Genomic DNA, 27,931 nt, shown 5'->3' with positions numbered 1-27,931 from the left:
ACTCTGTATGTTTTTAATTGTTTTACGGTATACGCAGAAAGGAAGATCAGTTCAAAATAAGGATTTTGAGATTTTTACAGCCGCTGAAATTCCAAAAATGACGGAGAGACAAAATTTCCTAAATTTTAGTGCAATTTCAATGAATTTAACTTTTCTTCTTGTTGTTTTTGGACACTCTGTATACATTTAATTGTGATACGGTTTACGGAAAGAGGAAGATCAGTTCAAAACGAACATTTTGAGCTTTTTACGGTCGCTGAATATCCAAAAATGACGGAGATACAAAGTTTCCTAAATTTTAGTGCAATTTCAATGAATTTAACTTTTCTTCTTGTTGTTTTTAGACACTCTGTATATATTTAATTGTGATACGGTTTACGGAGAGAGGAAGATCAGTTCAAAACCAACATTTTGGGCTTTTTACGGTCTTTGGATTCTCAAAAATGACGGATATACGAAATTTCTAAAGTTATTGCAATTTCCAAAAAAATTAAAAATCTCGAAATCGGTTAGCGTTACGGAAATTTTGGAGTAGACCATAAATGTTCAGAATGCTTTTTTGTATCTAAACGACTGGGTTTACATTAGTTTCAAACAGTGAGGAGAACGAAGTAAACGCAGTCAATACTGGTAGAATGTCAGGCTTAAATTTAAATTTTTTTCTTGTTGTTTTTGGACACTCTGTATGTTTTTAATTGTTTTACGGTTTACGCAGAAAGCAAGATCAGTTCAAAACTAACATTTTGGGCTTTTTACGGTCGCTGAAATTCCAAAAATGACGGAGATACGAAATTTCCAAAATTTTAGTGCAATTTCAATGAATTTAACTTTTTTCTTGTTGTTTTTGGACACTCTGTATACATTTAATTGTGATACGGTTTACGGAGAGAGGAAGATCAGTTCAAAACCAACATTTTGGGCTTTTTACCATCGCTGAAATTTCAAAAATGACAGAGATACGATATTTTCAAAATTTTAGTACAATTTCAATGAATTTAACTTTTATTCTTGTTGTTTTTGGACACTCTGTATACATTTAATTGTAATACGGTTTACGGAAAGATGAAGATCAGTTCAAAACGAACATTTTGAGCTTTTTACGGTCGCTGAATATCCAAAAATGACGGAGATACAAAGTTTCCTAAATTTTAGTGCAATTTCAATGAATTTAACTTTTCTTCTTGTTGTTTTTGGATACTCTGTATATATTTAAGTGTGTTACGGTTTACGGAGAGAAGAAGATCAGTTCAAAACTAACATTTTGGGCTTTTTACGGTCTTTGGATTCTCAAAAATGACGGATATACGAAATTTCTAAAGTTAATGCAATTTCCAAAAAAAATAAAAATCTCGAAATCGGTTAGCGTTACGGAAATTTTGGAGTAGACCATGAATGTTTTCAGAATGCTTTTTTGTATCTAAATGACTGGGTTTACACTAGTTTCAGACACTGAGGAGAACGAAGTAAACGCAGTCAATACTGGTAGAACGTCAGTTTTAAATTTAAATTTTTTTCTTGTTGTTTTTGGACACTCTGTATGTTTTTAATTGTTTTACGGTTTACGCAGAAAGCAAGATCAGTTCAAAACTAACATTTTGGGCTTTTTACGGTCGCTGAAATTCCAAAAATGACGGAGATACGAAATTTCCAAAATTTTAGTGCAATTTCAATGAATTTAACTTTTTTCTTGTTGTTTTTGGACACTCTGTATACATTTAATTGTGATACGGTTTACGGAGAGAGGAAGATCAGTTCAAAACCAACATTTTGGGCTTTTTACCATCGCTGAAATTTCAAAAATGACAGAGATACGATATTTCCAAAATTTTAGTACAATTTCAATGAATTTAACTTTTATTCTTGTTGTTTTTGGACACTCTGTATACATTTAATTGTGATACGGTTTACGGAAAGAGGAAGATCAGTTCAAAACGAGCATTTTGAGCTTTTTACGGTCGCTGAATATCCAAAAATGACGGAGATACAAAGTTCCCTAAATTTTAGTGCAATTTCAATGAATTTAACTTTTTTCTTGTTGTTTTTGGACACTCTGTATACATTTAATTGTGATACGGTTTACGGAGAGAGGAATTTCAGTTCAAAACCAACATTTTGGGCTTTTTACGGTCTTTGGATTCTCAAAAATGACGGATATACGAAATTTCTAAAGTTATTGCAATTTCCAAAAAAATTAAAAATCTCGAAATCGGTTAGCGTTACGGAAATTTTGGAGTAGACCATAAATGTTCAGAATGCTTTTTTGTATCTAAACGACTGGGTTTACATTAGTTTCAAACAGTGAGGAGAACGAAGTAAACGCAGTCAATACTGGTAGAATGTCAGGCTTAAATTTAAATTTTTTTCTTGTTGTTTTTGGACACTCTGTATGTTTTTAATTGTTTTACGGTTTACGCAGAAAGCAAGATCAGTTCAAAACTAACATTTTGGGCTTTTTACGGTCGCTGAAATTCCAAAAATGACGGAGATACGAAATTTCCAAAATTTTAGTGCAATTTCAATGAATTTAACTTTTTTCTTGTTGTTTTTGGACACTCTGTATACATTTAATTGTGATACGGTTTACGGAGAGAGGAAGATCAGTTCAAAACCAACATTTTGGGCTTTTTACCATCGCTGAAATTTCAAAAATGACAGAGATACGATATTTTCAAAATTTTAGTACAATTTCAATGAATTTAACTTTTATTCTTGTTGTTTTTGGACACTCTGTATACATTTAATTGTAATACGGTTTACGGAAAGATGAAGATCAGTTCAAAACGAACATTTTGAGCTTTTTACGGTCGCTGAATATCCAAAAATGACGGAGATACAAAGTTTCCTAAATTTTAGTGCAATTTCAATGAATTTAACTTTTCTTCTTGTTGTTTTTGGATACTCTGTATATATTTAAGTGTGTTACGGTTTACGGAGAGAAGAAGATCAGTTCAAAACTAACATTTTGGGCTTTTTACGGTCTTTGGATTCTCAAAAATGACGGATATACGAAATTTCTAAAGTTAATGCAATTTCCAAAAAAAATAAAAATCTCGAAATCGGTTAGCGTTACGGAAATTTTGGAGTAGACCATGAATGTTTTCAGAATGCTTTTTTGTATCTAAATGACTGGGTTTACACTAGTTTCAGACACTGAGGAGAACGAAGTAAACGCAGTCAATACTGGTAGAACGTCAGTTTTAAATTTAAATTTTTTTCTTGTTGTTTTTGGACACTCTGTATGTTTTTAATTGTTTTACGGTTTACGCAGAAAGCAAGATCAGTTCAAAACTAACATTTTGGGCTTTTTACGGTCGCTGAAATTCCAAAAATGACGGAGATACGAAATTTCCAAAATTTTAGTGCAATTTCAATGAATTTAACTTTTTTCTTGTTGTTTTTGGACACTCTGTATACATTTAATTGTGATACGGTTTACGGAGAGAGGAAGATCAGTTCAAAACCAACATTTTGGGCTTTTTACCATCGCTGAAATTTCAAAAATGACAGAGATACGATATTTCCAAAATTTTAGTACAATTTCAATGAATTTAACTTTTATTCTTGTTGTTTTTGGACACTCTGTATACATTTAATTGTGATACGGTTTACGGAAAGAGGAAGATCAGTTCAAAACGAGCATTTTGAGCTTTTTACGGTCGCTGAATATCCAAAAATGACGGAGATACAAAGTTCCCTAAATTTTAGTGCAATTTCAATGAATTTAACTTTTTTCTTGTTGTTTTTGGACACTCTGTATACATTTAATTGTGATACGGTTTACGGAGAGAGGAATTTCAGTTCAAAACCAACATTTTGGGCTTTTTACGGTCTTTGGATTCTCAAAAATGACGGATATACGAAATTTCCAAAGTTTTAATGCAATTTCCAAAAAAATTAAAAATCTCGAAATCGGTTAGCGTTACGGAAATTTTGGAGTAGACCATGAATGTTCAGAATGCTTTTTTGTATCTAAACGACTGGGTTTACACTAGTTTCAGACACTGAGGAGAACGAAGTAAACGCAGTCAATACTGGTAGAACGTCAGTTTTAAATTTAAATTGTTTTCTTGTTGTTTTTGGACACTCTGTATGTTTTTAATTGTTTTACGGTATACGCAGAAAGGAAGATCAGTTCAAAATTAACATTTTGAGATTTTTACGGTCGCTGAATATCCAAAAATGACGGAGATACAAAGTTTCCTAAATTTTAGTGCAATTTCAATGAATTTAACTTTTCTTCTTGTTGTTTTTAGACACTCTGTATATATTTACGTGTGTTACGGTTTACGGAGAGAAGAAGATCAGTTCAAAACTAACATTTTGGGCTTTTTACGGTCGCTGAAATTTCAAAAATGACAGAGATACGATATTTCCAAAATTTTAGTGCAATTTCAATGAATTTAACTTTTATTCTTGTTGTTTTTGGACACTCTGTATACATTTAATTGTGATACGGTTTACGGAAAGAGGAAGATCAGTTCAAAACGAACATTTTGAGCTTTTTACGGTCGCTGAATATCCAAAAATGAGGGAGATACAAAGTTTCCTAAATTTTAGTGCAATTTCAATGAATTTAACTTTTCTTCTTGTTGTTTTTAGACACTCTGTATATATTTAAGTGTGTTACGGTTTACGGAGAGAAGAAGATCAGTTAAAAACTAACATTTTGGGCTTTTTACGGTCTTTGGATTCTCAAAAATGACGGATATACGAAATTTCTAAAGTTAATGCAATTTCCAAAAAAAATAAAAATCTCGAAATCGGTTAGCGTTACGGAAATTTTGGAGTAGACCATGAATGTTTTCAGAATGCTTTTTTGTATCTAAATGACTGGGTTTACACTAGTTTCAGACACTGAGGAGAACGAAGTAAACGCAGTCAATACTGGTAGAACGTCAGTTTTAAATTTAAATTTTTTTCTTGTTGTTTTTGGACACTCTGTATGTTTTTAATTGTTTTACGGTTTACGCAGAAAGCAAGATCAGTTCAAAACTAACATTTTGGGCTTTTTACGGTCGCTGAAATTCCAAAAATGACGGAGATACGAAATTTCCAAAATTTTAGTGCAATTTCAATGAATTTAACTTTTTTCTTGTTGTTTTTGGACACTCTGTATACATTTAATTGTGATACGGTTTACGGAGAGAGGAAGATCAGTTCAAAACCAACATTTTGGGCTTTTTACCATCGCTGAAATTTCAAAAATGACAGAGATACGATATTTCCAAAATTTTAGTACAATTTCAATGAATTTAACTTTTATTCTTGTTGTTTTTGGACACTCTGTATACATTTAATTGTGATACGGTTTACGGAAAGAGGAAGATCAGTTCAAAACGAGCATTTTGAGCTTTTTACGGTCGCTGAATATCCAAAAATGACGGAGATACAAAGTTCCCTAAATTTTAGTGCAATTTCAATGAATTTAACTTTTTTCTTGTTGTTTTTGGACACTCTGTATACATTTAATTGTGATACGGTTTACGGAGAGAGGAATTTCAGTTCAAAACCAACATTTTGGGCTTTTTACGGTCTTTGGATTCTCAAAAATGACGGATATACGAAATTTCCAAAGTTTTAATGCAATTTCCAAAAAAATTAAAAATCTCGAAATCGGTTAGCGTTACGGAAATTTTGGAGTAGACCATGAATGTTCAGAATGCTTTTTTGTATCTAAACGACTGGGTTTACACTAGTTTCAGACACTGAGGAGAACGAAGTAAACGCAGTCAATACTGGTAGAACGTCAGTTTTAAATTTAAATTGTTTTCTTGTTGTTTTTGGACACTCTGTATGTTTTTAATTGTTTTACGGTATACGCAGAAAGGAAGATCAGTTCAAAATTAACATTTTGAGATTTTTACGGTCGCTGAATATCCAAAAATGACGGAGATACAAAGTTTCCTAAATTTTAGTGCAATTTCAATGAATTTAACTTTTCTTCTTGTTGTTTTTAGACACTCTGTATATATTTACGTGTGTTACGGTTTACGGAGAGAAGAAGATCAGTTCAAAACTAACATTTTGGGCTTTTTACGGTCGCTGAAATTTCAAAAATGACAGAGATACGATATTTCCAAAATTTTAGTGCAATTTCAATGAATTTAACTTTTATTCTTGTTGTTTTTGGACACTCTGTATACATTTAATTGTGATACGGTTTACGGAAAGAGGAAGATCAGTTCAAAACGAACATTTTGAGCTTTTTACGGTCGCTGAATATCCAAAAATGAGGGAGATACAAAGTTTCCTAAATTTTAGTGCAATTTCAATGAATTTAACTTTTCTTCTTGTTGTTTTTAGACACTCTGTATATATTTAAGTGTGTTACGGTTTACGGAGAGAAGAAGATCAGTTAAAAACTAACATTTTGGGCTTTTTACGGTCTTTGGATTCTCAAAAATGACGGATATACGAAATTTCTAAAGTTTTAATGCAATTTCCAAAAAAATTAAAAATCTCGAAATCGGTTAGAGTTACGGAAATTTTGCAGTAGACCATAAATGTTCAGAATGCTTTTTTGTATCTAAACGACTGGGTTTACACTAGTTTCAGACACTGAGGAGAACTAAGTAAACGCAGTAAATACTGATACAACGTCAGTTTTAAATTTAAATTTTTTTCTTGTTGTTTTTGGACACTCTGTATGTTTTTAATTGTTTTACGGTTTTCGCAGAAAGGAAGATCAGTTCAAAATTAACATTTTGGGCTTTTTACGGTCGCTGAAATTCCAAAAATGACAGAGATACGAAATTTCCAAAATTTTAATGCAATTTCAATAAATTTAACTTTTTTCTTGTTATTTTTGGACGCCCTGTATATATTTAATTGTGTTACGGTTTACGGAGAGAGGAAGATCAGTTCAAAACTAACATTTTGGGCTTTTTACCGTCGCTGAAATTTCAAAAATGACAGAGATACGAAATTTCCAAAATTTTAGTGCAATTTCAATGAATTTAACTTTTATTCTTGTTGCAATTTCAATGAACTTAACACGACACATTTTTTCCAAAAAAAATCAAATATCTCTTAAGCGGTTAGAGTTACGAAAATTTTGCAACAGACCATAAATATTGAGAATGCTTTTTTTCACCTAAATGACTGGGTTTTCACTAGTTTCAGACCACCCTGTATATGTTCCATCGGGTTATCATTAGCACGAGGTGAAAAAGCAGTTTAAGAAGAACATTTTGAGCTTTTTACCGACACTGATGGCGCAAATACGGAATTTTCAAAATTTTAATGCACTTTCCAAAACGAAAAAGAAATCGAATATCTCGACTAACTCCAACCGTTTTTGAGATATTCGAAGGCTACGAATATCTCAAAAACGGTTGGAGTTAGTCGAGATTTCGATTTCTTCAAAAAATGCATTTTCAATATTTATGGTCTGTTCCAAAATTTCCGTAACTCAAACCGTTTCCGAGATATTTGATTTTTTTGTGGAAAAAATGTGTCGTGTTAAGTTCATTGAAATTGCATTAAGATTTTTAATTTTTTTGGAAATTGCATTAAAACTTTAGAAATTTCGTATATCCGTCATTTTTGAGAATCCAAAGACCGTAAAAATCTCAAAATGTTGGTTTTGAACTGATCTTCCTCTCTCCGTAAACCGTATCACAATTAAATGTATACAGAGTGTCCAAAAACAAAACAAGAAAAAAGTTAAATTCATTGAAATTGCACTAAAATTTTGGAAATTTCGTATCTCCGTCATTTTTGGAATTTCAGCGACCGTAAAAAGCCCAAAATGTTAGTTTTGAACTGATCTTCCTCTCTCCGTAAACCGTAACACACTTAAATATATACAGAGTGTCCAAAAACAACAAGAAGAAAAGTTAAATTCATTGAAATTGCACTAAAATTTAGGAAACTTTCTATCTCCGTCATTTTTGGATATTCAGCGACCGTAAAAAGCTCAAAATGTTCGTTTTGAACTGATCTTCCTCTCTCCGTAAACCGTATCACAATTAAATGTATACAGGGTGTCCAAAAACAACAAGAAGAAAAGTTAAATTCATTGAAATTGCACTAAAATTTAGGAAACTTTGTATCTCCGTCATTTTTGGATATTCAGCGACCGTAAAAAGCTCAAAATGTTCGTTTTGAACTGATCTTCCTCTCACCGTAAACCGTATCACAATTAAATGTATACAGGGTGTCCAAAAACAACAAGAAAAAAGTTAAATTTATTGAAATTGCACTAAAATTTTGGAAATTTCGTAACTCCGTCATTTTTAGAATTTCAGCGACCGTAAAAAGCCCAAATTGTTAGTTTTGAACTGATCTTCCTTTCTGCGAAAACCGTAAAACAATTAAAAACATAAGGAATTTTAAAGTTCCGTATTATTTTTGGGTTTTCAGCGTCCGTAAAAAGCTCTTTTTGAACTCTTTCACCTCCCGCAAATTTATGGTCAAAAACCAAGTATCTGAATACTTTTTTTTATTTTTACGAAGTGAAGTACTATTAAGGCTTCTTAAGTATAAATAGAAGTACACTCTCCAAGTATTATAGTATTGTACTGCAAATGTTACATTTTAAGTAGGTAGGTACTTATTAGTAGAAAGTATATTTGTTTAATACTACTTACATAAATCTACTTGACGTATTTAGCTATCTATTGACGTTATTATTAACTTAATACGTAAAGTGGATTTCAAATTATGGCTATAATTAACATAGTTTAGGAAGCCATTTGTTCCAGCTTTGGTTTCGGTTTGAGTTTCTAATTCTCGAGTATAATTACATGTATAACTTCGACAAAAACGGATTGACAATCTCTAATGGAAGGTTTTACGAATAATGTTGCTGATAAAAGATCATTTCGTTATTTTCTGATAGTTTCAGCTAAACGTGATATAAGTTTCTTGACACAACCATAAATCTGTTGCATCAAAATCGAAAATTCGTTCGTATTTTGTAGGTGTTTGATTTTCGTGGCAAACGAATATCGTGCCAGGTCTCTCCCATTTTTGAGTATGGCTCTACCATATCGCAAACCAAGTTTGAACTATCGTTTATCGCCAATCTGCCGGCATATGGAATCGCCAGTTATACCATTACAGCCGTGTTTGAAGAGAATAAGCCGAGGTAAGAGAGTTTGTATTATCCAGTGCTGTTGTAAATTAAATTATAGTTTCTTCTCGATTTTTTTGGAGCTACCCTATTTACAGTATTTTTCCTGTACGAGTATAATAAAATATAGTAATTGTTTAAAGAGCGTCTGAACGTTGTCACTTTATTCTTGCAACTAATCCAGAGTTATAGGAATTCTGGTGTAACCTCTTAGAAAATGTGCATTTGTCTAGTTTGAAAACATTTGTATTATAATAGAAAGTTCTAATTTTAAAAGCTTTGATAATCTGTTGATTTAAAGCATTGTAGCTTAGACTAAATGATAAATAAGTACAGACAGTACAGTACGGACAACCAGAGCGCAATGTAATTAAAGTGGCACCCAAAAAGGAAGCTGTTTACGCTTCAAGGGCTTCCTATGTGTATTTCGGCCGCTTCAGTTGTAGGTAAACTCTAAGAGATGGCGCTAATACAGCTCGTCATTGCAGACATAGTTGCCAACTTTTGCAGTATTTCCTATAGGTAATCCGCTTTCTTTTGCTATCCTATCTGAACAGCGTAAGAAAGCTTGATTTTTTCAAATAAATTTGAGTTAAATTGATCGTTTTTTGAAAACTAAACAAGATAAAAATTTCTGGTTTGAGGTATCGATAATAAAGATTCTATTGATTTTAAAAGTCACAGGACTCTTTTTTAACGTCAAAACAGAATCCTGAAGGTCCCGTGACCGTTTTTTAGTTTTAAACTGATCCACTAAATCACGTATCTATTTGTTTTTATGTTTAGACTATTTTTTTCAAATCTCGTGACTTTTTTAACGTCGAAAGAGATCCTGAAGGTCACGTGACTCTTTTAAGATTAAAGATGGAATTTATAATGTCACATGACAGTTTTAAATGTCAAAATGTCATTAAGACAAATGGCAAATGGCCACGTGACTGTTTTAGATGTCAAAATATTATTTGAAGAGTCACCTGACTGACTTATAATATGCAAATGGTCACGTGACTCTTTTTACAGTTCGTAAAGGCGCATAACGATTTTCAATAATCAAACATTTTTTTAAAAGTCACGTGACACTTTTTTAATGTCAGATCGAAATCGTGAAGGTCACGTGACTGTAAATAGCGAAATAATGTTTAAAGGGTCACGTGACCCGTTTTTCAGTTTGAACTGAGTTTTTTTTAAATTACGTGACTCCTTTTGTGCAAATGGTCACGTGACGATTTTCAATACTCAAATTTAATTTTTTTAGTCCACGTCACTCTTTTTTAACTTCAAAACGGATCCTAAAGGTCACGTGACTCTTTTAAGATTAAAAATGGATTTTATAATGTCACAGGACAATTTTGAATGTCAAAATGTTATTTAAAGGATCACATGCTCGTTTTTCAGTTTAAATTGATATTTTTAAAGACACACAGGTTACTCTCTTTATAATGCATTCTCAATTAAAAACGTGTTCACGTCAAACCGGAATCCTAAAGGGAACGTGACTGTTTTAGATGTTAAAAATATTATTTGAAGAGTCACGTGACTGTTTTAAGATTAAACGTTGAATACAACGAAGTGAAACACAATAATTAAAGAAAACACACACAAAATCTGTTATTTTTTACCTAATAGAAATAAAACACAAAAAATGTGATTTGTCAACTAGACAACGCCGCATTGCGTTTAGTGGTGCCATCTCACGCTGCTTACTTAAATTAATTTTCAGTTCCATTGCCACTGTTTGTCTATACTTATCATTTAATCTATGACTGTAGTGCAACGAGTTTGGTCAAATAATAATAATAATATAAATATCTACAAATGTTTCTACAGATTTAAATTTTATAGTTTTTGAAGACAAAAGTAGAGTTAATCATTATACAGGTGTGTTAAATCCAAAAGCGACCATAAGAAAACCGTGTAACGGACAGAGAAACGAAGGTAACTGCATGCGCGGGAGAAAGACAGAAAACGAAAAAAATATCAAGTAGGCCATTCTTTTAGTGCGCTGTTGCCAAACGCCGTAAGTAAGTTTGTCGAGGGTATCGAATACTTACGGCGTTTGGCAACAGCGCACTAAAAATATGGCCTACTTGATATTTTTTTCGTTTTCTGTCTTTCTCCCGCGCATGCAATTACCTACGTTTCTCTGTCCGTTACACGGTTTTCCTATGGTCGCTTTTGGATTTACCACACCTGTATGTATAATAATAAATAATAAAGAATTTATCCTTAAAAGATTACCTTTTTACTGGACATACCGTGAAAAATTGTCATATCATTGTCAAAAACATACAAGGAGCAAAATTCCACAGATAGGGTAGATCGAAAAACAGACTACTTTATTTCTCTACGACCCATATAGAAAATAAAACTTTCCTCCCTCACAGTACACTGCTTGCACCCTCAAAATTGTTCGCGGGAGCAAAAATTGCACTTTCCTCCCTTGCAAATAACTATTTTATTTTTATTTTTTGAACGTAGCGAGACTGTGTTTGCCGATATCAAAATCTACAATCAGTACGGCGAAGTGGCTACCCCGAAAGGGTTTAAAGCGGAAGTGTCCGAAAGCGCTGGCGAGTTTACCTTTCAAAACAGTCGAGTGACAGCGTCTTTCAATAAGCTGGGTTTGTTGAAAGCCGTTAAATGTGGTGCGACTACAGTTCCTGTACATTTAGATTTTGCCAAGTAAGTTTTCTTAGAATTTGTTATACACTGTGCTTGTACCAGTGTAGAGTTTCGGAAAAACAATTCAGGTTTGTGAATCCGCCGCTAGGAGTCGTTTTGCTAACACTAAAATAAAAAGTACAGCCATAGTTCTTAATTCTTCAAATAAAGTGGTCGGAGGAGTGGTCCAAATTTTGATTTGAAAGAAATGTTTCAAAGAAGATTTTCCGTTCTACAAAATGACTTAAGCAGGTTTTACACCAAAAGTTTTACTTCAAAGAAATTGGACACATTTATTTGATCAAATTTTATGCATCAAATAAATTCATGAATTTCTTGAAGCATAATGTGACTTCGTTGTACACCTATCAAACTTTTATGTCAAAGCTGTCAATGAAAACAGTTTGGCCAACCAAGAAGATTATTCCTACTTTGTTTTCTTATTTTTCTGGTTTTTTGAATATTTTGAAATCTCATAATCGCCTTGAATACTGTATTTATGTATTGAATTCTGCAGCTCCAACTGAATACTAATAGTCAGTCTCTGATTTTAACCTCACTTTACTTTTCGTTTTTATCTGTTAGCAGTTGGCATTACGCAAAACGGCAAGTTTGATCAAATAAGTTGGATGAAAATAGAACCTGTCCTATTTGGTGAAAAATTTGAAGTAAAATTATTTGAAGGTAAATTTGACATAAAATTTTGTTTTACACTGGTAAACTTTGTCCTTGAAGCAGCTTCATGAATTTCTTTGACATCAAAGCGCGGTGTAAAACCTGCTTTAGAAAAACGTTTAAATTTGTTCTCATTTTCGTCGCTAGAGGGCGTTTAACGTCTAAACTTTACAGTATCTCCAATATTTGTTATTTTGTAAAAATGCAGAACAAATTTTAACGTTTATAAACATTCAATCTTCCCTTGAGTTTTATTGATCAAATTTGACTTGGGCGCTGGTAACAGATCAAATTTCATTATTTATAAGTGATAATTGTCTAGCTCATACAGGATTTTTCAAAAAAATTACTCAAAAATTAAAATTTTTAAATAGTAATACCTTATTAAAATCAAATGTAACTTTGTAGTGTTTCAATTTTGTAGTATTTTTTACTCGATTTTTTATTCTCTTTTTACTACTTTTTGAAATTCAATATCTCAGCAACATGAAGAGCTAGAGAGGCCAGTTTTGGATGATTTTGTAATATTTTTATCCTCTTTCTAATGACGATTTTTGCAAAAAGTGCAATTTTGGCAATTTTTTATTTTGCTCCAGGAGGGTTACGATGCACAGCAAAGGGCATATTTATACCAAAGGACCTTAAATTAGGTGAAATAAGTATAAAAAAAGCACTTTAAAAATTTTCATTTTTGAAAAAAATTGAAGAAATGGGGGGGTATTAGAAGGTTTTTTTTACTACTTTTTGAAATTCAATATCTCAGCAACATGAAGAGCTAGAGAGGCCAGTTTTGGCTCATTTTGTAGTATTTTTTATCCTCTTTCTAATGGCGTTTTAGTGAAATCTATAAGAGTTCAAATAAAAAAGTTACAATGATTCAAAAATTGAAAAAATGCGATTTTTGCAAAAAGTGCAATTTTGGCAATTTTTTATTCTGCTCCAGGAGGGTTCCGATGCACAGCAAAGGGCATATTTATACCAAAGGACCTTAAATTAGGTGAAATAAGTATAAAAAAAGCACTTTAAAAATTTTCATTTTTGAAAAAAATTGAAGGAATGGGGGGGTATTAGAAGGTTTTTTTTACTACTTTTTGAAATTCAATATCTCAGCAACATGAAGAGCTAGAGAGGCCAGTTTTGGCTCATTTTGTAGTATTTTTTATCCTCTTTCTAATGGCGTTTTAGTGAAATCTATAAGAGTTCAAATAAAAAAGTTACAATGATTCAAAAATTGAAAAAATGCGATTTTTGCAAAAAGTGCAATTTTGGCAATTTTTTATTCTGTTCCAGGCGGGTTCCAATGCATAGCAAAGGGCATATTTATACCAAAGGACCTTAAATTAGGTGAAATAAGTATAAAAAAAGCACTTTAAAATTTTTCATTTTTCAAAAAAATTGAAAGAATGGGGGGGTATTAGGGGTCTTTTTTTACTACTTTTTGAAATTTAATATCTCAGCAACATGAAGAGCTAGAGAGGCCAGTTTTGGCTCATTTTGTAGTATTTTTTATCCTCTTTCTAATGGCGTTTTAGTGAAAACTATAAGAGTTCAAATAAAAAAGTTACAATGATTCAAAAATTGAAAAAATGCGATTTTTGCAAAAAGTGCAATTTTGGCAATTTTTTATTTTGCTCCAGGAGGGTTCCGATGCACAGCAAAGGGCATATTTATACCAAAGGACCTTAAATTAGGTGAAATAAGTATAAAAAAAGCACTTTAAAAATTTTCATTTTTGAAAAAAATTGAAGGAATGGGGGGGTATTAGAGGGTTTTTTTTACTACTTTTTGAAATTCAATATCTCAGCAACATGAAGAGCTAGAGAGGCCAGTTTTGGCTCATTTTGTAGTATTTTTTATCCTCTTTCTAATGGCGTTTTAGTGAAATCTATAAGAGTTCAAATAAAAAAGTTACAATGATTCAAAAATTGAAAAAATGCGATTTTTGCAAAAAGTGCAATTTTGGCAATTTTTTATTCTGTTCCAGGAGGGTTCCAATGCATAGCAAAGGGCATATTTATACCAAAGAACCTTAAATTAGGTGAAATAAGTATAAAAAAAGCACTTTAAAATTTTTCATTTTTCAAAAAAATTGAAAGAATGGGGGGGTATTAGGTGTCTTTTTTTACTACTTTTTGAAATTTAATATCTCAGCAACATGAAGAGCTAGAGAGGCCAGTTTTGGCTCATTTTGTAGTATTTTTTATCCTCTTTCTAATGGCGTTTTAGTGAAATCTATAAGAGTTTAAATAAAAAAGTTGCTATCATTCAAACATTGAAAAAATGCGATTTTTGCAAAAAGTGCAATTTTGGCAATTTTTTATTCTGCTCCAGGAGGGTTCCAATGCATAGCAAAGGGCATATTTATACCAAAGGACCTAAAATTAGGTGAAATAAGTATAAAAAAAGCACTTGAATGGGGGGGTATTAGGGGTCTTTTTTTACTACTTTTTGAAATTCAATATCTCAGCAACATGAAGAGCTAGAGAGGCCAGTTTTGGCTCATTTTGTAGTATTTTTTATCTTCTTTCTAATTTCTGAAAATAAAAAGAATTGCCAAGTATTCCATTTGGAAAAATATAATTTTGATACTTTTCGGACAACCTGTACATGTTGAAAATAAGTTTGATCCTACTTCATAACAGGCATGTATTCATGCAAAAATCGAACATTTTTTTGAATTAAATAGTTTAGTCACAATATTTCGTGTGGAATAACGCTGCATATTCGTAAATAATATGTTTAAATGTTACCTGTTTGGTCTGTATCAGGTATGGGGTAGCAAGCCGGCCGGGAGATAAGAGTGGAGCGTATTTATTCATTCCGGATGGTGAAGCTGTGGAGCTAAAAATCGAAAATACCATCGTAAATGTTGTTGAAGGTCCTGTGATGTCGTTTGTTACGGTGCAACTACCTTTTGTTCTACATAAAGCCATTTTATACAACACACCTGGTAAGTTGGTTTATTTATGACTAAATGACATCTAAATGTTATGACTTTGTTTGGTTTTCTTGTGTACGGCACTCATCCTAACTTCAATAAACCCAAATATGTTTAATATCTTTAAATACACAAATCATTAATCTATACTTCTAGTATATTAGGAAACAAACCAGTGAGTTATTAGACTATTTTATATAGTAAATTGAGAAGATCATTACAAAGCGACCCCAAGTCACTTTTTTGTTATGTAAAACAAATAAGGACTACAGGGTGACAGGGAAAGAGCCAATTAAATCGGTATCAGATATTGTTTTTAGGAAATTTAACTGTCTCAATAATTTGGGTTAGAATCTACTCACTCACAATAAGATTGTATATTAGTTGGTTATCAATTCAGATAAGATTAAATACCTAATCTCTATGCAAAAATGCGTAATTTCTATTAAATATCTACTAATTACTTACTAGGACACGGTACTGGCCTGGTTTACCATTTGCGGCTATTTTGTCTTGAACCACTGTAGTACACACACATTTTACATAAACTTTTTATTCAAATAATGCCTTTTTCCACGTTTACCTGGGACTCGTTTCGTTCTGTCGTACTTTTAATCAAAAACTGTTCGGTTATCGTTTACCTGGTATTATTTGCTATTTGATAAGGTCTCGTTCGTTTGCATATTATGTTATATTATCTCATTGTTATGCAAATATTTAGTTATTTCTGTTTCTGTTTTTTTTTACCATTTTTGTAAGTGTTTAGCTTGTTTGTCGTGAAGTTTTATTTTTATCCGACAGAGGGTTTTTTTTATATTTTTTCAAAAAATGCACTTTTATTAATTATTTTTGGAAGCCGAGGTTTTTTTACTTAACTGTTTCGGAAAAAACAATTTGTTATAAAAAGCGGTTCAAAAAACTTTTTTCATTTTTGAGAAATGCCTACAAGAGGGCATAACAACAAGTTTGAAAATTTGAAAATACTTGTAAAAGTATTTCTAGTAACAATTTTGATTAAAATTATTTCTTGGTTACCAAAACGATGCCAGTTTGTAAAAATTGCATATTAACAAAGTTGTAACTCAGATTCAAACTTAACAAAAAAGTTAAACTCTTGCAAGAGTCATTGGAGGACATCACCCTGTATATTTTGATTTGCAGGTGCAGACGGTCTGGGTGTTGAGATTCAAAATGTCGTCGACATCGAAAAAAGTCATAACTTTGAACTCGCCATGCGCTTAGCTACCAATATAGACAGTAAAGATGAATTCTTTACGGACTCGAATGGATACCAGGTAAAAAATTCAATTTAGGTCGAACACAATTGAAGAGTACATTTTGTAGTATTTTTTATCATCTTTCTAATGGCGTTTTAATGAAACCTAAAATAAAAAAGTTACAATCATTCAAAAATTGAGAAAATGCTATTTTTGCTAAAAGTGTCCTTTTGGCAATTTTAATTTTGCTCCAGGAGGGTTCCAATGCACAGCAAAGGGCATATTTATACCAAAGGATCTTAAATTAGGTGAAACAATACTAAAATAGGTATACCCATACAAGTACTGATATTTATTAAACTATAATAAGCATACAATACATTATCGTTTTAACGTTTTTATTTAAATAGGGACAGTAAATAATATTTAAAATATAGTGCTGTCCTATTAGCAAAAATATAATAAATCTTACTTAGTAGGTTTAAAGCAATTATTAGATACTTAACAGGAAAAAATGGAGCAATTATCTGCAATTCTAGTTTTTACTTATTAAGGACAAAAATTTTGTCCTGAAACATACATGGTGGAAATAAGGTAGTAAGCGACCTTTCCTGAATCCAATGATTTCCTCTGTTTTGGAAGTTTTGTCTTCTTTTGTGCCTGCCTTCACTAAAATGTGGCAGTTATATTAAATAATCAGGTTATCAAGAAAACTTTCACTGGACACTGGGTTTGGAAGAAATAAGGCTACTTTTTTCTCGAAATATTCATCTCGATATTCTAATCTAATCTAAAGGCATTTTGGACACTGAACCACTTTTTTACAGATCGTTAGACGTCAGCGTTTCAAAAAATTGCCCCTTCAAGCCAACTACTATCCAATACCGGCTGCAGCGTATATCGAAGATAAATCCACTCGTTTGACAATGCTGACCAGTTCACCTTTAGGCTGCAGTTCTTTGAGCAGTGGCAAACTGGAAGTTATGCTAGATAGGCGGTTGAATCAAGACGATAATCTGGGCGTCGGTCAAGGAGTCTTGGATAATCATCCAACCAAGCACATTTTCAGAATACTGGTCGAGAAGAGAAACTCTGGTTGTCAGGTGAGTAGTTTCTACTATGTTTACATTTCTAGGTCAAGCACAAGGAAAGTTTACTTGCAGCCTTCAAATCAAATTTTAGGGCTTGAGAGATTTTGTTTAAGTTTTCAATTAAGTCAATTTTCAATCTTTAAAAACATAAAAATTGACTGGGAAAAAGAATTTTAAGTGTCCAATTGAAATTTCAATGGTCAGTTGCTGAAATTTAAGTAAAACTGTCAGGTCAAGTCAATATTCAGTTTCCAAATCTTGAACTTTGTCTGCTAATCATGAAAACTGTTATACATACTTGAAATCGAGATCTTTAGGTCTCCAAGTCAATTATCAAGGTTTTGGACTTAAAATCCAGTTTGAAAACCATAGACAACCCAATTTTTGCATAAAAGAGAATTATCACAGTTTAAAAGTGAATTTTAAAGCCTCAAATGTTGTAGTTTACGTAAAACTATAGAAATTGAGTTGCGCGGACTGACGTTTTGTATACTTAATTTTTACTTTTCAAGCCAAACAGAAAAAAAAATATGTAAAAGACGAATTTCAGAACTTCAAGTCAATTTTTTTCAAGTTTTAGAAGTAAAAATTAGGTTTTTCAAACTTCCAACTGTGTGGAACTTGTAAATTGATCGTTTTCAAGTTAATATAAGTACTTCAAGACAATTTGCCTGCATTGGTTGTTAGAATTTCAGTCAGAAACTTAAAAATAGTCATTTTCATGACTTAGAAGCAAATTCCTGGTTTCAGTAACAGTTTCAACCTTAAAAACAGATGAATCAGTTGTGAAACAAGAAGAGTTTACTTGTAAGATGAATTTGCAGCCTACAAATCAGATTTTATGGACTGAGAAACATTCTTTAAGTCAATTTTCAATCTCCAAACATAAAATTTGACTGAAAAATGGAATTTTAAGCCTCCAATTCAATTTTCAATGATTGGAATTTAGGTAAAACAGCTTGAAAGTTTTCAGGTCGGGTTTGAACTCTCACTGATAATCATAAAAATGTTCTCCAAAAGCAAATTTTATGTATTTAAGTCAATCATTTATTTTTTTACTTCTTCTGCTGGTTTTTAAGTCAATTTTCCACCCGCAAGTGTTGGAATTTAAGTCACACTTAAAAATAGTCATTTTCATGATTTAGAAGCAAATTTCCAGTTTGCAGGACCACTCTCAAGCTCAAAAACAGATAAAATCAGTTGTAAAACAAGAAAAGTTTACTTATAAGATGAATTTGCAGCCTACAAAATCAAATTTCATGAACTGAGAAACATTTTTAAGGCTTTCAAGCCAATTTTTAATTTCCAAACATAAAAATCGACTGGAAAAAGGAGTTTTATGTTTTCAATTCAATTTTCAATTGTCAATTACTGGGATTTAAGTAAAAAAGACCAGATATTGAAAACTTTCAAGCTGTAAGTCTTGAACTTTATCTGATAATCATAAAAACTGTCTCCAAAACCAAATTTTATGCTTTTAAGTCTTGATTTTACCTACTTTGCTGGTTTTCAAGCCAATTTTCAACCCGCAATTGTTGGAATTTAAGTCATACTGTAAAATAGATTTGAAATCGCAAACTTGTGAATTGTCAAGTTAAAATCCGTATTGGAAATCATGAAGACTGCAATTTGTTTTCCAAGCCTCAAGTGTTGTTTGGGGACTTTACATGGACTGATATTTTGTTTCCAAATCAAAATTCATTCTGGTTTTAAGCTTAATATTTGCTAATCAACTCTTCAACAGAAAAGAATTGAATTGAAAGTTGAATTTCAGGGTTCTAAGTCAATTTTTGAAGTCTAAAAACCCAACTTTGGTTTCCAAGTCATTTTTCAAACTTAAATTGATCGTTTTGAAGTGAATATGAGCTTTTGAAGTCAATTTTTATGCTTTAGAAGTTTAATTTGAAATAGGAATTTATCAAAGTTTGAAAATTTTGTATCTCTGCCATTTTTGGGGTTTCAGTGACTGTAAAAAGCTCAAAATGTTTGCTTTGAACTGCTCTTTCACCTCGTGTTAACCGCAACAAGATTTAACATATACAGGGTGTTTAAAAAGGCAAAAAAATAGTTGAAATGGTAGCTAACGCAGAACGTTCTGCCAGTTGCGCCCACCTAGTCCGTTTCCGAGATAATCGTTTTTCTGTCAAAATGAATGATATACAGGGTGGTCCAGTTTTAAGTGTCAATAATTCACCACTTGATAGCTAATCAAAAAATAAGTTGACTTGCATTATGTCATTTTTCTGAAAAAGGTTTCCTAAGGAAGATACAGTCCTCCAAATTTCGATTTAAAAATTCGTTTTATAGTTTAAAACTGAACATTCAAGACTTGTGAAAGTCCAAATTTGTACTGAATAGTCTGAAAACTTTTTTACTACTAGGAATGGTCTTATGATTCGCTTTCTCAGACTGCCATCCTGGTTGAGTGTCTGAAATTGGCATTCAAGAACTAAAAAAAGTCCGGTAATCAAGATAAAAAATATATTGTGCATGAAACTCATTTTTTACTACTAAATTATTTCTAAAAATTAGTTCTCAAGACTATTATTGTAGCATTTGGTACCAACATTTTTTACTTTTATTACTGAAGAAACTTGACTTTTGGAAATAGTCTTAAACTCGATTTTTCAGTCTTAAAAAGCACTAAAAACAGTCTGAATTTCTTAGAGGTGCTACAATTTATTGCACCTATGAGGGTAAAGTCAATTTAATAGTGAAGAAGCTTGAAATAACATTTTCAAGATTATGGTCAGTGGACAAACTGGCTTTTAGGCCTGATAAGTCAAAAACTTTGTAAAGATAGTCTTGAAACTGGATTTGAGGCACTGAAAACAGCCTTAAAACACTAAAAACAGTCCCGAATAATACCCGAATTTTTAGCACTGAGGTGTCTAGAAGTCGATATAATAGTGACAAAGCTTGGAATGCCATTTTAAGTCTATGAAGAATGTAAAAATTGTTTGTTAAGTTTGCTATGTCAATAATTTGGTGAAGATAGTCTTGAAACTCGATTTTCCAAGCTGAAAGCAGTTTTGAAGCACTAAAAATAGTCCAGAATTCGAAGAAAATGAAAAGCAAAGTAAAAAGCACGAAAAGTTCGTTTTCAAGACAATTTTCATGAATCTAATGTTAATGTCCTGCATCTAAGACTATTTTCAAGACTAAAATATTGAAATTTGTCTTCAAATTATGAAAACTTACTTCAAATGCAAATTTTAAGCTTCTGATGTCACTTTTCATTAGTTCAGTTACATTTTGGGGTTCAAGTCAATTTTTAAGGTTTAAATGTATGAATTTGTAGTAACAAATTCTTGAAAAAGTAGTTTTTATGTCTACAAGTCAATTTTTAGTATTAAAGTCTCTCGATTTGCATGAAAACTGGTTACAAACACAATTTTTAAGCTTCTGAAATGTTTATCTTTTCTAATTCAATTTTCAAAACTAAAGTCTTTTAGTTTGTCTGGAAATTATGAAAACTGGCTACAATAATATTTTTTAAACTTCTTAAGTGGACCACCCTGTATAACTGCTTTGAATTGACATTTCCTGCTGGCGCTACTAATATTTTTCCTTCTGCTTGTATACATGGATTGTTTTATTACATAAAACTGAATTAATGAATTTAGTCTTCCGCTCACGACCATCCAGCCGGTTTTCTTACGGTATCGGCCAGTGTCGCTTCGGAATCCTTATTGAATCCACTAGTGAAGCTACTCAAATCGCAAGACGACGAAGAAAATCGAGCCGAAGTGTACGCACCTCAGTTCCAACTCGGTGTAGATATTTCCATTCCCACATTCAAAACTAACGTGTTCATCCAAGGATCGTACCACACCGGATTAGTACTACACAGGCGATATTTGGACACGTGTTTCCTAGATCCAGTTCTAGTAAAACAATTTCCACTGAGTGAAGGCAAGGTAAGTGTATGCAGATTACTTATTAGTACTAAAATTTACTTGAAGTAAAGTAATAAGCAGTTTTGCTACTTTAACTAGTTTACTTGAATACTTTTAACACTTTTAATTTTGTATTGGAATGTTTTTGATGGAATTGGACCACGGCCGAAAGAGCCGTTAGTGATGACGCTATCAAATGGTCGGTTTCGCAATGGGGTCATCAACCAATTTTTTTTTATTTTGTTAATCGATAGCGCTTCAAAACTTAACATCTGTTTTACCTTTCTTTTAAAAAGTTTCTCATATCTTTCTAATTTTAAATCATTTTGTAATGTATTAAAAAGCTTCAAACAGGCATAATATGGATTCTTTTCGGTTATAGTTAATCTGTGTATCGGATAATTTACATTTACGCTTCGAGTGTTATAACTATGATGTACCTCTAGATCAAACATACTTTTGTTTTTGAAAAAGAAATACATTCATAAATATATAGTCCCCACACCGTCAGAATGCCATTAGCTTTGAAAACCCCCCTGCAGCTCTCCCTGTATCCCATTTTCTGAACTATTCTAAGTGCTCGTGTTCGTAAAACAAAAATTTTTTCCATTAAGCTATTAGAACCCCAAAATATTATCCCATACTTGAGCACAGATTCAAAATTTGCGTAATATAGGATTTTTAATGTTCTTTCATTCATGTATTTCGCAATAACTCGTATGCCATAGCAAACTGAACTAAGCTTTTTGTTTAACTCTAAAATATGATTTGACCAGTTTAGGAATTCATCCAAATGAATTCCAAGAAATTTGGTATGTTCTACGAGCTCTGTATTTGATTGTCCAAAAGTTAGTGTTCCAGGTTTTTCAATTTTAAATTGTTTTGTTCTAAAGAGTAGAACCTTTGTTTTATTATTATTAAGTAATAATCTGTTACTTTTAAACCAATCTTGTGCTCTGCAAAATAAGTTTTTTCCCGATAGTGCTAGGCTTTCTACATTTCTTCCCCCTGTCAATAAATTCGTATCATCGGCATAACACGTCACATGCTCATTTTCTGAAAGCAGAATGTTGCTCAGGTCATTAAGAAATACAATGAATAAAATAGGTTCCAATATGCTTCCCTGTGCAATTCCAATTTTATTTTCCTTCAGACTTGAGAAATAATTCTGTCCATTTTTTAATATTTTAACTTTTTGTTGCCTATTAGTTAAATATGATGAAAACAAATGTAATGTTTGACCTCGTACACCGTAAGCCTTAAATTTTCTAAGCAACATATCTGGGTCAACACAGTCGTACGCCCTTGACAGGTCCAAGAAGATGCCAATCGCCAGGTTACCTTTTTCCATACTTTCTAATATCCGTTTTGTAAAGTTAAATATTGCAGTCTGCGTGGGCCTTCCAGGCACATAACCATGCTGATTTAAGCTCAATAAATTACAATGCTTGAAAAAATCTATCAACCGTTTACACATACATAATTCAAAAATGTTTGAAAAAGCCGGTAACAAACTAATAGGCCTGTAGTTTTCCATCAAATCCGCATTTCCTTTTTTAAATAAAGGCTTAATCAACGCTATCTTTAATTGCTCTGGAAATATACCATATTTGAAAGAATTATTAATTATATGGCAAAGCACATCTTTAACAACCGGAATAGCTGGTTTGATGATGCTAGTAGGTAGGTCGTCAATCCCACTATTATGCTTATTTTTTATTTTTGCTGACAATTCACATAACTCCTGAGTGGACATCTTTCTAAGAAACATAGACTGGTCATTCTCCCTAATGCTGCAGTTAAAGGGGATGGTGTTTAATTGTTTTAAAATATCTGAAACAATTGAAAGCAAATAGTTATTATATTCGTTGGGAATATCTTCCGGATCGCCCTTAATTGCAGTTTCAGGAAAATTATTATTCTGTCCAGTTATCTCTCTGCAAATCCTCCACATACATTTATTCTTGTTGTCTGATAATCTTAGCTTATGTTCATATTCCTCAGACCGCACTGCTTTTAATATTTGGTCATATTCTTTTTTAGTTTTGTTGTAGCTCTCTTTAAAATCATTGTTAACTCTGGACAAAGCCAACAGTAAGTCCAATCTATTTTTACATTCACTGATTCTGGGATTCTTGTGTTTGATTTTATATTTTTGATTGGTATTTACTAATTTTAAAGGAAAAGAGGAATTAAATATTCTGATAAAATTATTTAAAAAGGTGCACCACTGCATGTTTACTTCGTTCTTTGGTATTTTATAGACAAGTTCCCAGTTTTGCTCTTTTAAATATTTAAAGAAATTATATTTATTCTCACTTGAAAAAAATCTTTTGTATTCCATATTTTTTTCAAAGGTTTTCTTTATCTTAAAAGTTACTTTTTGCGCAGTGTGATCTGAGGTAGATGTATGTAGCACGGCACTATGTACAATATTGTTAAAGTTTACAAATATATTGTCTATACAAGAGCTAGAATTTTTACTAATTCTAGTGTTCTCAAAAATTGTTTGTTTCAGTCCAAACGACTCCAACAGGCCACCAAAATCTCCCTTAGCTGTATTACTTTTCAGCATTTCCACATTAAAATCGCCAGCAACAATAACGCGCTTGTTCTCCTTCATTACAGCACTAAGTAAGGATTCAAAGCGGTCCCTGCGATATCTAATAAAAACATAAGTAATAAGTATTACTTACTTTAATAGACATTTTTTAAGTAATAAGTACTTCGTTTAAAAAAAATACTAGTTACTTTTGAACAAGTATTCCATTTTTAAAAGTATTTCAGTAAACTACTTATTACTTTACTTCAAGTAGAACTTGGTACTAAGTAATCCAGCTCTGTATGTTGGTGTAATGGAATTATTATTGAAAGTTTGACCTTACTTCAGGTAAGTCTCAGGCGATTATTCCTGAATAAGAAGACTATGTTCAGAACTACATTGTCATTCTTGAAAACGGAAGGACAACTGGACATTTCTAACGAGATTGAGTTGTGTCCCATGGAAATGAAAGCTTTCTACCTTTAAGTAAGTTAAGTATTTTATTTGAGTGAGATTTATGCCTTTTTGTTTATTGATCTGATGTTAAGTTTGAAAATCGGGTGTCTTTTGCAACAGTTTTTAAATTCTAAGCAACAACACGTTTATTTGTTTATACCGCACTAATGTAGTACGCAAAATGTAAAACAATGGCAGCTCAATTTAGAGTAATTATGATGCTTTATACAATGTGTCCCAAATTCTCTATGCATTGTGGTTTAAAAAATTATTTAGCTGCCAATCTGTTTTTCAAAGCATTTTTTTAAGTCTCACTAACTCTTGTGATTCTCCCTGGGGCCTAATTCTTGAAAGTAGGGAACGGAATTCTCAAGAGAATTTTGAGACTTAAAGTTTTCTCTGCTAACACTACGTAACATAATTTAAGTCATGTTTGGTTCCATCGGCTAAAAGTGGTTTTTGGGGTTTCTTGGATTCCAAATAGGGGAAAACGGCCTTTGGAAGCTACATTTTATCGAGGAGAAGAAATTTTCGATGTTTTGGTAAATGTGAGATTCTAAGAGAGTCAGGACACCTTAAAAGAAGCTAACCCAAGATTTTAGTAGGGTTGCCTAACCCATTCCCTACTAGTTACCTAATTAGTCCATTTTAGCCCAATTTTTACTCATTGCAAACGTTTTTCCCAGTTTTTTTTAAGATAACTTTTAGAATTTAGCTACAATTAATTTGGGTAATGTGTATTCTAGTTACTTTTTCAAATAAGTAGCTGTAGCTTTCTGCATTTTGGCATTGATATTCATAAAGCTACATTTGAAGTAACTTAAATACAGAAAAGTAGCTTAAATATTTAAGTAGCTTGAGCTACTAAAAGTAACTTTAGCTACATAGATTATTTAAGTTTTTTTCATATTTCAAATAGTATACTTTAACACAATAAGATAAATAAGACGTAACTATTTTAAAAGATACAATTCACACAACTATTGGGTTGATTAGAAATTTGGTTATACATACAGGGTGACCCCCAGTGATTGGGGAAATCCACAAGTCGATAGAATGACTAGCAAAATAGTTGTGGACCAATTCTGCAACCCCTGGTCACCCTGTATTATATTACAATTTACAAACAAGTAACTTAAAAAGTAACTTGATTAAACCAACCAGTAGCTTCAGTTACTTTGTGGCTTAACTATTTCTTCTGAATAATAGAGTATCAATGTAGCTTATTGTAGCTAGCTACTTTATTTTAGTAGCTTGCCCTAAGAATATCACAAACGATTACGATTTATATCGATTTTACGATTTTTATTATAACAAATTGCGATGTTGCCAATTTTGCAAGAGTAAAAACAATACAGGTTAATGAATAACACGCAGCAAGCGTAAAATCTGCAAGGAAGTTGTAAATTTTTCATATCAAAGTCAAAAAACGGACTATTGGCAATATTTTTAACTGCAGCAACTTAATATATTACCTGTAATATACAGGGTGTCCAAAAAGTCTGGAATATTGCAAATATCTCAAAAACTACTGGTTTTTCTCAAAGTTTGCATGTTGTTATAGTAAATTAGAGTGTGTGAAGTTTACAGGATCAGTCACAAATAAGTATATCAACTTTCTTAATTCAAACCTAACTAATATACGGGGTATATTACTTAAGATTTTAAAAGTACTCATAAAGACAAACTCAACGACACACGATTTTGCAATAAACTACATGATATTTTGTTAGAGCAACAAATCCAAAATCGGTAAAAATAGTAAAAGTCCATGTTTTTAGCTACATTTACGATAGTTTTTGATATTTAATATGGATTTTCTTTCGTCCTTTTATCGAGGCCCGATCAAAAAGTAAAATGTTAAGATTTCTTAAAAGTTTCGAAAAAATCCTTGAAATGGGTAAAAATTGGCTTAAAATGACCTAATTTAAGTAGATTATGAGTTAGGCAACCCAAAATTGTAGGTTCACATTGACAAAAACCCCGGAAATTTCTGTTCACCGCTAAAATATAAGGCAAATTTTGGCAAAAACTACTTTCATACATTTTTCATACCTTTTTGCAGTACTTGCGGTTTGTGAAATGAACTTTACTTCTAAAAGCACTTTTTGAAATACTTTTTAGTATTAATGGGTAATTCTCCTTGATATTTTGGTTTACTGAATATAAATAAGTTATAGTACCTATTTTAGTTCTCAAATATGTTGTGATTATGTGATAACTTATTTTCCTTCTACTTATATGTAGAGAAACACCCTGAGATATTAATTTAATAGGTATTATTGTAATTATAGGATAAAGTCATTGAAAAGAGCATTTATTTAGAGTGAGTAACAAAAAGTAATATTCACCATTTCTAGAACAAATACAGGGTGTCCCTGAAAGGTCTTCGGTCTAAACGATTTAGCAATATTTGCTTTAATCCAAAAGAGAGACTGTTTTAGACTGAGATTAACGTACATTTAGTAGTTCAAACGCATTTTTTTGGAAAACGATTGCCCGTAGCCATATGACTAAGGTACACTTTTTCTAAGCAGAAATAACAGGCAAATATGCCTTTATACTCAAAAGTCATTTACCGTTACCGAGAAAAATATATAAAGGAATTAAACAATTTGCTTAAACCATATGTGGCGTCCTCTACGATCAATGTAAAAATCAATCTCAAATTGATTTGCCACCCTGTAGCTCTGTAATTATCACCCTTTTGGATTAAGGCAAATATGGCTAAATCGCTTTATTTTGACCGCAGCTAACTGAAAGACCTTTCAGGGACACGCTGTATAATGGTTTGCACCCTATTAACAAGAACACAGGCTGTATGAACAAGTTTTCGATATTGTATACGTTATAACGGTCTTTGTTTAAGTAGTATTTTGCTGTTTATTGACTCATGGAATTCGGGTACTCATTTTTAGTCTTAATTGAAGTTATCAGTGCATAAAAATGTCACTTTTTAACTTGCCAGAGTTTGTACTAACTAATGGTAACACAGTGGGTATTTTGTGATTTGTCAAAAAAACAGTTTTCAGAGCTTGCTGCTTTCTCTTGACCAATCACAAACTACCAACAATGCTGCTATTGTTTAGCTGTACTCCAACTAGTATTATCAAATATTGATGAGACTTTTTTAGGTTTTGTAAGCACTGTAAATATTGACGCCGCGTTAATAAATTATTTATTAACTTATTGTCTTTTTACTATTTTTTTATAGATTTCGTTTGATTAAATAGTTTGGCCGTTAAAGCAATAAGGCTTCAAACTTCCCTGTCCACTGTTTAACATTTCCCTGGATGATGTAATGTTTATTGGAAAAGTACGAGACAGTTTAGAATTAGTAGAGATGCGATATGAAACAAAGAACAAGGTAATCAAA

General features: G+C 32.0%; 1 protein-coding gene across 2 annotated transcripts in view; it reads left to right on the top strand.

Moving 5' to 3' along the window:
• alpha-Man-IIa (alpha-mannosidase 2) overlaps nt 1–27,905 on the top strand; it is a 47,340-nt gene extending 19,435 nt beyond the window's left edge. The window contains exons 10-17 of one of the 2 annotated variants that reach the window (XM_081972149.1): nt 8,925–9,091; nt 11,555–11,758; nt 15,181–15,362; nt 16,512–16,645; nt 17,395–17,670; nt 21,285–21,578; nt 24,448–24,585; nt 27,770–27,905. In XM_081972149.1, the coding sequence (XP_081828275.1) occupies nt 8,925–9,091; nt 11,555–11,758; nt 15,181–15,362; nt 16,512–16,645; nt 17,395–17,670; nt 21,285–21,578; nt 24,448–24,585 (1,395 nt within the window). In that variant the 3' untranslated portion in view covers nt 27,770–27,905. Of the gene's footprint in view, nt 1–8,924; nt 9,092–11,554; nt 11,759–15,180; nt 15,363–16,511; nt 16,646–17,394; nt 17,671–21,284; nt 21,579–24,447; nt 27,742–27,769 lie in introns of those variants that run through there. The other variant, XM_081972148.1, reaches the window with a different exon arrangement.
• Nucleotides 27,906–27,931: the final 26 nt, after the last annotated feature.

This window comes from Ips typographus, linkage group LG2 (assembly GCF_016097725.1).
Source record: "Ips typographus isolate SLU linkage group LG2, UJ_Ityp_2.0, whole genome shotgun sequence".
In the NCBI taxonomy this organism is placed as follows: Eukaryota; Metazoa; Arthropoda; class Insecta; order Coleoptera; family Curculionidae; genus Ips; species Ips typographus.
The sequence above is the reverse complement of the archived record's forward strand: the minus strand, read 5'-3'. Positions and strand labels throughout refer to the sequence as shown.